Source organism: Epinephelus fuscoguttatus, linkage group LG16 (assembly GCF_011397635.1).
Source record: "Epinephelus fuscoguttatus linkage group LG16, E.fuscoguttatus.final_Chr_v1".
In the NCBI taxonomy this organism is placed as follows: domain Eukaryota; kingdom Metazoa; phylum Chordata; class Actinopteri; order Perciformes; family Serranidae; genus Epinephelus; species Epinephelus fuscoguttatus.
Window position 1 is genome coordinate 16,626,379 of NC_064767.1, and position 14,949 is coordinate 16,641,327.

The window sequence follows — 14,949 nt, forward strand, 5'->3', positions numbered from 1 at the left end:
CCTGAGTTTCTCCAGCGTGCTCTTCTTATTGGTGAAGAGGAGGCGCAGCAGAGTCTTCCTCTTCAGAAATATGATGACGGTGGTTACCAGGAGGCTGACCAGGGTAACCAGGATTGCCACAGTAATGACCACACTGTCGGCTGATGCCATATATGACAACACGCACATTAATACACACACACGCACATCTACAGCACAGAATGACAGGACATGACGCAAAGACCGTTACAGCTAGGCCACGGTCAGCAGCACACTTTGTGATTCACATTTATCTGTTCTTCACTCTGAGGACTAAAATTCATTTTCTCCCTCTGTTAAAGCTGCAGACTGCACACAGTGTAATGTATTGCTGTGTGGAGGGGGAGTTGTGTTGTTCTAGGAAAGTTACACTCCAGTCCAAACCACACATCAATCCAGCACTGACTCTGCAAGAAGGAGATGTCTAGATGAGTGAGGATGGATATTAAATTGTCCACCCTACCTGCCAGTCTCATTGGCCCGCTGTCGATGCTCCCACCGAAGCCCGCTTTCTCACAGAGCGGAGGGGCCCAGTGTGCTTCACAGTGGCAGTTCTTCTTATTGTTGCACACCTGCAAACAAAGCAGTTCTACTGTAAATTACATGCAATATTGATACTCCTCTTCTCCTGCATAAAACAGTATCAAAAGGCATTTGTATTCCCACCAGCTGGACTCCACATATAAATGATGTATGGGCCTGTTCACAAATAACAAGATGAAAACTCAATTGGTTTATTTTTCACAAATAAACCACTCTGATGCCGTTAGACTAAGTGGCTTCACTTGTGTGTGTGTGTACTGAGAGTAGTAATAGATAAAACATGTGCAAGGGAGAGTCCATCCTGTAAAGCCTCAGGTTTCCAGTGCTGAAGTTTGATCCAGGAGGATTCCCTGGCGAGGTAACACGGTCCAGCTGTCAGTTGGAGGGAGGGAGGTGCACAGGGAGTTGTGCAGCTGTGGGGGATTTACATTTAGCACAGACGTGCAGTCAAGTGCCTTCCCTGCCTCCAGGCCACGGACACTCCTTCGCACCGGGTTGACGGGGTTAAGAGGCACTTGGGGGGGGGGAGACTCGGGGGGACTCGGAGGGAGGTATGACTTTAGGTGTGTGTGAGGGGAAAACACCAACACTTAATGTGAAATGCTAGCAGGCACTTAATTCCTCAAAATCCTGTTGAGCGGAGGATGCATACAAAAAACAATTATACGAGGCAGATTATATCCAAAATGCTAATTTGTAAAAGTAATTTCTGAGGGTATCTCGTATATTTGAAATGGTAATAAGATGGAACTGCAGTCAGTCACTGAATACTGTATGAGATGCTCACTCTGTCTCCGTCTTCAGTTTCTCACGTCATCATATCTGATATGTCAAACAAGATGACACTTCGCATTTAGATGTATTTATTTGTCGAAGGTGTCTATGGATATAAGGTATGGAAAAGCAACAAATATAGACACCACTGTACCTACAGTCAATACATGCCCAGCAAGATAAAGTGAGTTGACTTGCAGGCAAACAGGATTCTTTAAACCCCCACAGTAAATTCAGATAATCACTACTTTTCCAGTCAGGTCTCGTACTGCGCGAGGTGTCTGAGAAAATGGCAGACAAATTGATTTGGCAGATATTTCTGCAGGGGCGAAGATGCAGCTCAAGTCCACGCTCTTAATGGGAAACCATTTCTCTATACCTCAATTCTCTTGCAAAGCACTTTCTATGTGATTATTTTTATTGCAGTGAGTCAATCAACTCGCAGCTTTGTTGCTGAGCATAAAAATGTTTTTTTTTTATTGATGGACTAATTTGGTTCAGGGGTCATTTACGAGATAATAAGAAAAAGTTTAAGATACAAGATGCAATTTTGAGGATCACAGGTTCGGTTTTCTCATTACAAATAATCTCTGCACCGTAAATTGCCATAACTGACGATGAGGGTTGGAGGTTACTGTAAGCTAAACTAGCCCCAGGTGAGCCTTTGATTCCAAAACCCAAACAACAAAATAAATAAAACATAAAAGCACCCGTGCTGAATTATTGATAAGAAACACTAAGAGAGAAAGGTGATCATTTCTTGGCAGGAAGTGTTACTTTCCTACAGCTGTGGTCTCTCCCTGCAGAGCTGCACTGTATCTTCTCACCGTGCAGCCACAAGATGATGGACAACACCTTAAGTAGGCTATAAATGATGCTGTTAAATGGGATTGATTTAACCTCAGTGGGACAATGAAGATTGATTGTGCAGAATAGGAGCATCTGCCATAACTCACAGACTGTAAATACACTGCTCTGCCACTGTGTGCAATTACAGGGCTGTAAGTCTTAATTCTGATCAGTCGGTCAAAAGTGACTAAATAGATAAATACAGGGTCCTTACAGAGATGCTGCACTGTTTTACAGGCTACAGTGTATAATCTAACACTAATATTGAGCTGGTAGGTACTTTGCACTCACCCCACGTCCATTGCACTTCCCAGAGCACTCATGCACACCAAAGACACTGACATTCTGGCACTGGCGATTCAGGCACACCTATAAAGAGGGAAGCATCATTAGGCATTTTTCAAGAAGTACAGAAATGAAGAGCCAAAGAAGATGAAGACAAAGACCAAGAAAAAGTGTCCACAGTTGGATCATATCGGTCTTGGATGTGCACTGGTTTAGTGGCAGGTGCATGACTGATGCCTGCTGCATGTAGATGCTGCACATCTACTCAGAGGAAAGACTACATTTGCAGGTTGTCTGATTTTGTGTATAATCAAAAATAACAATTTTAACTGAAAAAAATGACAGTCTTTAACCACTGCCTATTTGGTTCATCTTAGTTTTTACTGTTTGATGAAGTCATTTAATATCCCATTGATTTGAACTTTGTTTTGTAAAGGCCTGTTTATTTGGGAAATGTTTGTTTGGGGATTCTTGTTTTCATTTTTTAAATGCGACAGTCAAGACAATCAGTTCATGGCGTCATTCTGCAACTCTACGCACATCCTGCAAATCAATCAAGTCTTAAACCAACCGAAGCACCCTAGATCATGAAACAGTGAGTCAAATTAAACCAAAGACAGTTAGTTCATCATATCTCCCGTTATGGCACCTGAGGGCGGCTATTTCTGAACTTATTTGGAAGCCGCAATATTACCCATACTATCACAGATGCTGGCTTTGAACTTTGCACTCTTAACCCAGAGGACACGACGTCCATAATTTCCAAAAACAATCTGAAATGTGGACTCGTCAGACCACAGGACACTACTCCACTTTGTGTCAGTCCAGCTCAGATTAGCTCGAGCACAGAGAAGTTAGGAGTGTTTCTGGATGTTGATATATGGCTTTCACTTTGCATGAAAGCGTCCTAACTTGCATTTGTCAATGCAGCGACGAACTGTGTTTACTGACGGTGCTTTGCCAAAGTGTTCCTAAACCCATGTAGTCATATCCTCTATACAGTCGTGTGTGTTTTTAATGCAGTGCTGTCTGAGGTATCAAAGGTCAAGGGCATTCAATGTTGGTGTTCAACCTCACCCCTTACGTGCAGACATTTTTTACATTTCTCCAGATTCTCTGAATCTTTTGGTGATATTATGGATTGTAGATGGTTAAATTTTTAAAGTCTTTAGCAAAGCAATTGTGTATTAAGAAAGGTTGTTCTTAAACTGTTGGACTATTTTTTCTCCATGCAGTTTTTCACAAAGTGGTGAACCTCACCCTGTCCTTGCTTGTGAACAAGTGAGCATTTTGAGGATGAACCTTTCACCTGTGGAATGTTTCAAACAAGGCTTTTTTGAGCATTCCACAACTTTACCAGTTTGACTTGCCCCTGTCCAAACTTTTCTGGAACGTGTTGCATAATGAGTGCATATTTACAAAAATAACAACATAAAAATAAATAAATAATAAAGATTATCATTTTGAACATTAAATATTTTGCACCATATTCAGTTGAATATAGGTCACAAACCATTTGCCAAATATTGCTTTATGTCATTTATGTTGTACACAGCGTCCCAACTTTTTTGGAATTTGGGTCGTATAACCAAAATTGCAATATGGCCAAGTGCAATATCCAAAACAAATCAGCTGCAATCTTTTGATCAAGTAAAATGTGTCACAACATACCATTAAAAATGAAGCATTTTTGTGCTCCAGAGATGCAAGTGATATTCTAGAGATGTAATAGAACATCCTTGTTTGGTACTGACCCCAGCAAAAATAACAGCATCCTCATTTTTCTATTTTTGTCAGTGAAATCAAAAGGCAAAAACTACACTTCCCAATGAAATCACACCTCATATCACAATCACAATATCTTTCACAGTAATTGCAATCCGATTTTTTTTTACATATTGTGCAGCCCCAACACTGAGTCAGCTGTACCACACACATCACATCCCTTAATGCACTTCATATGGCAAAGACGCAAAAAAGGCACAATATGCTGTACATCCCCTAAAAACAAACAAAACATCAAACTGGAAAAAGCCATCTGTTGCTTTTTTGTAGAAAATACGGCCTGCATTAGGCAAAGCCTTTTCGAGCTCTCATCTTCCTCAGATTGCCACTGTTGTGTGCTGCCAACTTAGCGCCCTGATTTGGCATGGAAAATAGGAAACCTTTCTGAGGAGAACAAAGGCCCATGACAAAGACCCACCTTCAGGCCAGCAACATTTCCAGATAATGTGTGGAGCTCACTCACATTTTGCCAGGAGACAAGCTAAACCTGGCAGACAGCCATTCTGCACACAAAGCTCAAAGGCCTTTTAGCTCCAAGGGCACGTCCCTAGAGGTAGCTGAAAAAGATTATGAGGACTTGTAGGACTGCGAGGCACCACGGTTTGGTTCCACAGCCTAAAGCTGGACCCGTCAGACAGCATATCATACGGAACGAGGTCTTCTCTAACATGACCCGGCCCTCACACATTCAGACAAATTTCAACCACGTAGGCAGAGCTCTGGCCTTTCCCAAGCTAAACCCACAGCTGCGAGGGGTTTGGCACATGCAATCTTCCAGTTGTGAGATCTACTGAAGAGACTCCATGGGTATCTGTAAAGGTGCAAGTATGGCCTGACCAGGTCTGGGCGATGTGTCAAATCTTGTGTAATATTTTTGGTGTGTTACAGGAAATGGGGAGAAACAACAATGTCTTGCACAAGCTGATATTTTTAACATTTCGAAGAGGGAGAACCAGGAGGGCTGCTGCACGGAGGACTCCTCAGGCACAGAGTATTAACCCTACCTACGCAAAGTTTATGCACCTGGCACCATAAAGAGAGTATACAGGCCAGTGAACACTGCAAATAAGGGAAATTACATTACTGGACCGATAAGCTAACTTCCTGTAACGTTTATCTGTTTACTCACTGATATACAGCAGAAAAGGAAGCTGGTGACACTGACCCTATAAGCCCCACATCAGATGCTCTCACAGCCAGTTTGCCAAAAATGTGGGACTGAGAACAGAATTTCATTTGCAGAGACAATTAAGAAGTCAAGTGCTCCTGCCCAAAGCTCCTGTTCTGCTCTTTCTTGGCAGTAAAGGTCCTGATGTCACTGGTGTGGTGAGAGAGGGTTTGAGGGCAGCATATGGAGGGAGAAAAGTTCAGAGGCACAGCTAATTAAATAACTGGTTACCATAAGGGTCTTCCTGGCCCTTAACATGATGTGTATATATGGATCACTGGAGTCACTTGGGAGTTAACTTTATTAGCCCGTTTCTTTAGGAAGGGCAGCTTCTCTGTCTGTCTCTGCCTCACCCGGTACTGCAGTACTCTTAGCTCAGCACTCAGAGGAATACTTCAGTAGGCTCATACAGCTGTCAGCCGTTTGGGGTCTCTAGAGGACAGATAATATAGCTGCATGCTGTGGTTATGGAGCAATAAACAATAAGCTAACAGCTACTTCAAAAGCTATAAAAAGTGCATATACATTGACATTGTAAACAACACTAACACAGCAGAGATGGAAGCTGGATGGTCTGTATATACTTGGTCACACGTGATTTGTCTTGCTTTGATCCGAATCAGGGACTAATTTTATTACGAAGTTGCATAATGACCTAGAGTTGGTTCGTGTTCTCACGGCAGCATTTACAAGAGGACCAGATCAAATGCCTTGTGTGAGAAAGCTGCTCTTGATTGGTCAGAATTTCCATGCGGGAAAAATCCAGGAAGTAAACCAAACGTTGAAGAAGAGTACACTTGCAAGATAAATGTGACACTTTCTAATGTCTCAATGGAGGGACAACTACGCAGGTTGATTTTAGCGCTGCTCATCGTGGACTATATTGCCGTCATTGTTCATTTTAGTCAAACCATACAGTTTGAAAACGAGGCGCGGCTCCAACTAGAAAACAATGTTTTGATTCACTGGATGTGCTGAATGTGCATATTAAGGCAGTACAGGAGGAGGTGCACATTAATAATCCTCCAGGACTGTAACATGCTCATGTTTAACCCAAACAATGTGTCATGTGACTGCAGTTGGTTCAGATCGAGGTTGGAACATGTTCTCACCACAAATGAACCGCACCAGAGTTCGTTTGCAACCAGACAAAGACCACCTCTTCAAGAAGGTCTCAGTTCGGTTGTTTTGGTGCACACTGGAGTGTGATTGCTGTGTTCACACCTGCCCAAACGAAACGCACTTAGGGGGCAAACAAACTTGAGTTCAATTGAACCTAACCAAACAGGGCAGGTGTGAAAGCATCCTTCATATTGTGTAAAAACATATATTTTCCTCGTATACACGCAACAGAATTTTAGGATACTAAAGCAATACTTTTTGAAAATGCCGTCCAAATGGAGAGAGTTATCAAAAATCTGATTTCTGTGTATCTGTGTGGACACATAAAACAGAGCATGTGGGGAAAGATGACATCATCTCCTCAATTTGCACATCCCCATTATTGCTTTGTGTAATGAGCGTCCACCAGACACAATAACAGCAATGGCAGACTACTGGTTTGTTAATGTTTTGCAAGCACTGCTTGGTCTAATGACTTCTTTACACTTAAACTTCAACAACTTCACGCATGAACGGAGGCGTCTGCTGCGTCCAGTGTTTTTTGGTCCACCTCAGCATCTGCGGTTAAATGTCTGATGAAACAATGTTTTTGGATCAGATCCAGGCGAACCAGCAGATGGCGGGACAATTCTGAGAATGGGATTGTTGTTGATAAGGAGTGAAAGGAAAACGTTTGCATGTCCAAAGTATTACTTGTATCTTTTAGTGAGTTATTTTGGCCTTACATTGAAGAGGAATCAACAGTGAGCATTTGGAGTATTTTTGCATTCTAGTGTGGACACAGCTATTTTGTATAATGAATAATTTGATGATTTTTTTCCCCCTATACAGAGCAGGACAAATCAGTTTTCAAAAATATCTGTATATGTGCAGGCAGGGCCTAAAATGTCACAAAAAATAAATCACTAACTGATCACTCACCATGCCGTCTCCACACTTCGTACCAGCCAGAACCAGCCCAGGATCAGGCATGTCATCGCCCAGATAAACATGCGTTCCTCGACACAGAATACGCCCTCCTTCCTGTAGTGGGATGTTGGTTTCAATGGAAACGGCATTTGTTCCAATCACTGGCCGGTTGGCTCCTCCCTGGCACTGAATTTTACCACACTTTGCATCCCTACATGCAACACACACACAAATAGAAACACACATGCACACAGACGTTGGAAGACTCATAGTAAAACGATCAATAAAGCTTTAAACATAAAGGCCTGTCAATCAGAGACACAGATAAGTAACTGTAGAGACAGATGAAAGACTGCTGAGGAGAGCTGCAGTGCTTCAGTCCTCCGGTCATTAAAGCAATTACATCAATTAACAAAGAGCTTGATTACAGAATTCACCCAAAGGGAGAAGATCTTTAGAACAATTAGCTTACAAGAATAGCATGAAATGATTCATGAATACTTTCCTAGACAGTAATTAGCTGCTATCTTCCTCAAATTACATTCTTTCACCCATGTAAACTTTTGTTTGAAGATCACATGTCAGATTCCACAGCGTAATGAAGATTGCTAATGACACCACTTAAGCTAATCAGTTGTGTTTTGCACAGTAATTTCTCTGCACCTCTACCACATCACTGCAGCTGCAGCGTCTTACCTCGCGTCGCATTTGGCAAAGGAGCCTTTGGAGTCCTTCCCGCAATTCCCGTAAGGGTCCCCTGCAGAGTTGACTCGCTCGAAGCATATCCCAGGGGCAGGCTTGGCTCCTGCACACAAAGAAAAACAAGCAAAATACAAAATGTAATCACCATAATGAAGTGAAAGATTCCCCGTATGAAAGTGAGGATGATGTACACCGTCAAACTTATCAGGAGCCATTGATTTACCTGGTCCCCACAGAGTGATGCATTGCTGCTCGTGAGTCTGGCAGATGCCGTTGTAGCAGTAGCCTTCAACACTGTGGCAGGCGTGTCCATCATGCAGATAAACGTTGGCTGGGCAGTGAGGGTTGGCACCAGTACAGAACTCTGGCAGGTCACAGGAGTTACTGGACTCTCGACACAGGGTGCCAGCGGGTTTCAGCTGTAGACACATGACATGATACGCTACAGTAAACCCTTTCAGACAATGAATTTGGAGAATTGCTGACTCCATCTATCTGTCAAGGACAATCCTTTTTGACAAATGTTCTGTTATGTCTTTATTTAAACGTAGAGGCACTGACAGTGATAAATGAGAAACAAGACCATAAAGTCTACAGCCGTGCTCACAACAAAAATGCTAATTTGCTTATGCTAAGCAGGTATAATGTACCCTGTAGCATGTTTAGCGTGTTAGCATGATAAAATTAACATCACCTCGCAGTTCATTTTCCATTTCTAGGGGGCACTATCAGCAGCCACAAAATGCCTCTGAATGTAGCTGGATAGACCTACAACCAATCAGAGCATGAAACGTGTGACACAGTGCTGAGCGTCATATGCAAGTTGGGGCTGTACTTGGTCCATTTCCAAGCAGGAAAAACATGTGGGCGTGGTCACAAACATTCTCAAATTACGGCTAGACAGTACCCTAAAACATGTTTCTGAAAACATTTGAGGTGGGAAATAGGAAATGCAGTGACAGAATTTACATTCAAGTTTGACAGTTGGAAGTTTCGTGAGGTTTTTTGCACTGGACAAAACAGACTGGAGGCAATCACAACCAATCAGAGATTTGCAAATCTGGACCAGTGACGCTCCTCTGCCAATGATCGTAACTAGAGATGTACCAATACCACTTTTTCCTTCCTGATACCGATTCCGATCCCTGAACCTTAGGTATCTGCCGATACAGAGTACCAATCTGATACCAGCGTGTAAAATAAAAATGGATGGGATATGAATTGTTCTATGTCTCAACTCCTAAAACTCTATGTAAAATATTAAGAAATAAATACATAATAGTAGAATGAATGCCATAAAACTTTTTTTTAATTATTATTAACCAGTGTTGACATAGATCAAGACACAGGTTAAAGTGCAGCCACACAATTTGGTAAAAAAGACATTTTAAAGGCTACAGTAGAATGCTTTTTAAACTCCGCTTCATTTCTGTTTTGTTTGCTTGTAGCGTGCGTATGCGTAATGATGTGAGGCATTACGTGGTATCGGATTAGTCATAGGCTGTACTCGCCGATACCTGATACAGCATTTTAGGCAGTATCGGAGGCATTTCCGATACTGGTATCGGTACAACTCTAATTGTAACCTTGCCCGCATTGGATGAACAGTTGTGATTGGCCCGGCCTGGAAATCTATCTGAACGGAAGAGGGATCAGACACATCTGCCTGAGCAAATGAAACATGAGCTTGCAGAGTTGTCTGGTCGCCAGGCTAAATAGCATTTGCTAATTAGCACTAAACACAACGCACAGCTGAGGCTAATGGGATTTTGGTCATGAACCAAAGTATTGGACAAATTATAATTTTCACCTGATGATTGTGCTAGATATAAAGTTAGAAAATCCCCAACATTATTTGTGATTATTATTTTCTTTTCATTGTGCATAACAAATAAGCTCTTAAGAAGCAGACACATATTTAACATATTATCTCTCCACCTAACCAACCTCGTCCTTGTCTGGCCTTTATGTTAATTCAGACTTGAGCTGTATTGGAATTGTTATGGAAACATTACTGGATCTGACTCGGTAAGACCGCCATCATGCCTTTAACTGAAAAGTGACTGGAGGGCTTATTTAAATATGAGAATAAAATAACCATTTTCATGCCCAAAAAAAAGCACCTTCGACACGGGGCTCCACCTTATGTAAAACATATACTGATGTCTAGTGCCATGAGGTCAAACACGCTTTTGTGTGAAGCACAGGTATGGACTAATTTGACTTAAAATGGTCTTTGCAGAAACATGTTTCAGGACACAGTGAGTGTGTTTAATCATCTTCAACAAATGTTCCTTTTCAAAAAGAGAACACACATCTAAGATACTTAGAAAAAAGATTTCCATGTCAAAGCAGATTCCACTAATAGCTCGGTGAAAGTGAATTTCATGCAATCCAACTTGAGACCTTGTCCATAATTGAAATCGGCCTATTGAGGTAAAATATACAAAGTTGGAATGAGCTGACCTGAGTTACCAAATTATACACGAGGGCACACTATTATGAGTCCCTTAATAACTTACCAGAGAGAATTAACAGCATTTCAGAAAGTTTAAGGTCTTGCACTTGAGTTTCGAAATGAAAAATGTTCACCTCTGCAGAGCAAATCTTTTTGTCATGTTCAGAGAAGCAGAGAAAATATTTTTAGATCTTTTTAGCTATGTGAATGACAGAAGGCCATTTCAGATGGAAAAAGAGATCTAAAGTGGAAGGAGAATGTGAAAGACAGACTCGGGCCCACATTAAAAGTCTTACCCTGCAGTCTTCACAGCACTGTCCGTGGGCGCACACAGCGTCTCCTTTGAGGGTGCACGTGGTGGCGTTGCAGCATGGGTTCATACATTCCTGGGAAAAAAACAAAATAGTTAACAACATGTGGACCTGATCATCTCTCTTGAGTTACTCTCTCAGCTGGTCCCTGTCAGATCAAGACTTCCAGGTCAGGGGAGTGCACTTCCTGTGCGGGAATTCCCGTCTTACTTACCCTGACCTGGAGACCTTTGAGTGGAGACCAATAACTGAAGCTCATATGTTCTGGATTTGGGAATTCTGGAGACTTCCGAACATTAAGAGGAGCGTGTTTAATGCGATGAAGCAGAGGAGCAAGAGATAAAAATCCAGTGCAGCAGTTGGAAGGGTGTATGTTTAACACCCTCGACTCTGATTTGATGTAGATAGTGGAAAGACGTGGCAGAGCTGACTATTAGGGTATCGTGGACAGCAGCTGGAGTGGGATTTGAAAGCCCTTAAGAGGCGAAGATTGTAGCCACTTCACCACATTGACAAGATCAGCTGGCTGCTGGCAGAAACCGACAACAAGAGAGCGGATACATAAGGAGAAGTCGAAAGGGGAATAGTGCTGTAAAAGACTTCAGGGAGGGTGTTGCAATGTTTATCTTTCATTGGATGCCAAAACACATCAGCTTTGTTTTCCAAGTAGTGTCACGCATCGCACTATCACGCAGAAAACAACTCCCACTATCATTTATCTTCTCTCAACGTGGCTGTTGCGCTCATGGGGCTCTAAGGTAATGATAAGATGTGTTGAAGGCTGGGACCTGGAGGCGGCTGGCTTGTTGGACGTCTAATTTTCAGTTGATGTGTTTTGTTTTGTTTTGTTGTATTTTTTTTATGAGTCTGGCTGTTTACCTCTTGGTCCTGATGTAAGATTATTGTTTAGAGAGAGGAGAAAAGGTTTGCTTTTATCTCTGGGTCTGAGTGGGCCGGCAGATAAAACAAGCAGGCCCTTTGTGGTGACATCACAGAGGTTATGGAGGGGCACGCTGGTAAATGTAAATCTTACAGTTGGTTTGTTGGTGGTCAAACACAATGACTCCACAAATCCTAACTACAGTAGTCTGTAAATGATGGAGTGCATAGTCATAACACCACTTAGCTAAATAATCAAACACAATGTTGAGTCAGTTTAAAGAGGTAGCTCAGCAAAAGTACCAAAACTTTTATCAGAAACAAAGCTCAGGTTAATCCTGATTAGGGATGGACTCTGATAGCTGGTCCCATTTTGGATATGGCTCTCGGTTGACAAAACACCCAGACTTGTTAAAGTTATACTATGCAAGACAAAAACAAATTAATAAATAAAGAAATCCCTCTCAATCATCCCTTATGACTCACTAGCAGTGTGAGATGGTGTCTGTATCTCCAAAGAACCTGTCCTCTGCTTGTATTTTCTTACTTTCTTTGTATTCTGCTTTGTTCAGGATGCCTCTGAGTATCAACCTTTGGGTGTGAAGTCCATAGCCAATAGCAGCACTACATTGGGACGCTTTAAAAATGTAGCGACCAGTTCCCCATTTTGACAGTCATGGGCTGGCTCGGCTTGGCTTGGTTTGGGCCGTCAGCCCAGCACAGCAGGGATCTGCATTTCATCACAACAGGGCTACCCACTTGAAGGCAGGGTTTTCCCTACCTATCTAAGACTGGGTGATTTTGGCCGCCGTCTTGGTAAAAGCACGTGTTTGTGCATGGGGGGCGTTCAGATGTAGCATCTTTTGCGCGCACAAACTCATTACTTTCAATGTAGACCATAGACTGTATAAAATAAGATGTAGACACGAGTCATGCTTGCTCACAACCTAAAGCGACGCCATAGCAGCACGCATTCAGTGCGACGCGCTTGTTTTTCCTCGTCTGGTGCACAGCTCCACGGACCTGCTTCTCCCTCTGTGTTGTGTCAAATCCCAGTTCTCCCTCAGGCTGTGTCTCTCCTACTGTTTCCCACTGCCCCATTTGAAAGGCGAAGGAAGCCTGTATGTGGAAAGACGTCACCTCCGAGATGTAGAATGTGTATTATAGAAGAGAAACACACATTTCAGGACCGCTGACTTGTATCATCAGAACAGACATGTCCTGTGATTTTCAGCATCCTTTCATATTTAATAGAGGGGGGACAATACCTGACAGTAATATTCTCAGCTGTCAGGATGTGCCTGCTGTAAAGAGTAAATATAATCACAGAAGGCTGAAAATCACAGGACATGTCTGTTCTGATGATACAAGTCAGCAGTGTAAAGTTCAAGCATGTGGGGGCATCCTTTCATAGATGCCCCCCCGCCACAGGCCTTTGCCACCTTGGTCTCGAAGAAACCCAGGGAAAACCCTGGAAGGTGTGTCTTTTACTGATGATGACTTTGCTTGAGTGATGACATTTAAAAGGGGACAATGAAAATTAACTTGCTAAATATGATACACAGCTGCACCTGGCTTCTCCTCTGATACTCCTCGTTTTGCCGTAGCGTTATGCTAATGATATGTAAAGCCTTGGGACTGGTTCCCTTGTGTTTGTGCCGTAAGAAACCCTGTCTGTTTGAATCCGTTTTTTTGAGAATGTCATTGGTAAACTGCAGTTTCAAGGCGGAAATGCTCAACCATGGACGCTGACTGCTCATTTTGCTCATAATATGTCTTGTAGTGCATAGAAAACACCATATGGACATGTTAAAGGGCCAGTGTGTAAAATGGGTTGAAAACAGTGACATCAGTGACACGATATTGTAATGAGATGAGTCCCTCATGAGCAGGAGACCAGAGGAGCGTTCGGGAAAAAGGCCAGTTTATTTGAGCACTCCAGAAACTCCGGTAACACTCCAGGGGGTAAAAGACTCCGTCCCAAACTCTGACTCTTCTAGCGTAACACACACTCCATAACTTTACACACATACTCGTTTACCATACCGAGTGGGGACCCCCCTCCCGTCTCTGCTCCGCCAATCTCCAGCCCGCACACTGACTGACAGCGTAGCCGGTAAACAGAGCTCAGCTGTTTATTTAGCCTAGCAATATCTTCTGACTATAGTAGCTGCAATGGACGACTTTGAACGCAATTTTGAAGAGTTTCTTGTAGCGGACACAGACCCAGAGCCATACCTGTTTGAGCCGGAGCATACAGATGAGGAACTCCATATGTTTGATGCTGAGCGGGCGAGACGAGAGGCTGAATGCACAGAATGGGATTTGGTGCTACTGCTACCATCGCTGGGGAGATATATCATCAGGAAGAAAAGCGCCGCAGAGAGTGCATCACAAGGAGTGAAGTTACGTCTTCTTTTCCTTGCAGATGACGGTTCGGGTTCATTCTCTCCTGTTGCGTGGTAAGTGTGGTCCATTCGCAAACTTTATAACTAAAAAAACTTTTCACTACTCTCTATCAACGAACTACTAACACTCTCTGCTGTTTCCTCCTCCTTCCTTTCTTCCATTGTCTTCGTTGGTTCATTCATACACGCGAAACGCGTTCTCTGGCTGGCTGGATTGTCCGCTCGGTCTGCCGTACATACATGGCGGCGCAAGATGGCGACCTCTCTAAAGCAAGGCCCTTGCTATATATATATATATAAATGCATAATTATAAGGCTACGAACCAAACGAATTTTATTTTATAGCGATTATACACTTGTATAAACATATTAATGGGTAGAATATTCAGATTCAGAATCAGATTGACAATAAACCATGCCAAATATTACACACTGGCCCTTTAACAATAGTAAAACTTGACTTTAACAGGAGGGGTTCTTTAAGCTCTGATGCTAACGAATCTCTTACCAAGCCTTTTTTCTTTCCTTGTTCATTTAAATAAAGTTAGCAGGCTCATTTTGGCTGGCGCTGACTGTCCCTTTGATCGCTTAAAATGACAAACGGCACCGACCTAAGGCTAATATGACACTAAATATTGTCTTAGATTTTTGATACCATAAGTGATCTAATATTGTAGCTGTTCTGTTGCCACATTACTGATGATTATTTACCAAAAATCTGAATATTCTTTGAAAGCA

General features: G+C 42.5%; 1 protein-coding gene across 2 annotated transcripts in view; it reads right to left on the minus strand.

Annotated features, from left to right (window-relative positions):
- Window positions 1–14,949, minus strand: part of adam12b (ADAM metallopeptidase domain 12b) — a 141,457-nt gene that overhangs the window by 22,162 nt on the left and 104,346 nt on the right. Inside the window, exons 13-19 of one of the 2 annotated variants that reach the window (XM_049600643.1) lie at window positions 10,910–10,999; window positions 8,379–8,574; window positions 8,150–8,258; window positions 7,466–7,664; window positions 2,476–2,553; window positions 482–590; window positions 2–188 (exon numbers count right to left, since the gene is read on the minus strand). In XM_049600643.1, the coding sequence (XP_049456600.1) occupies window positions 2–188; window positions 482–590; window positions 2,476–2,553; window positions 7,466–7,664; window positions 8,150–8,258; window positions 8,379–8,574; window positions 10,910–10,999 (968 nt within the window). The remainder of the gene's footprint in view (window position 1; window positions 189–481; window positions 591–2,475; window positions 2,554–7,465; window positions 7,665–8,149; window positions 8,259–8,378; window positions 8,575–10,909; window positions 11,000–14,949) is intronic. The other variant, XM_049600644.1, reaches the window with a different exon arrangement.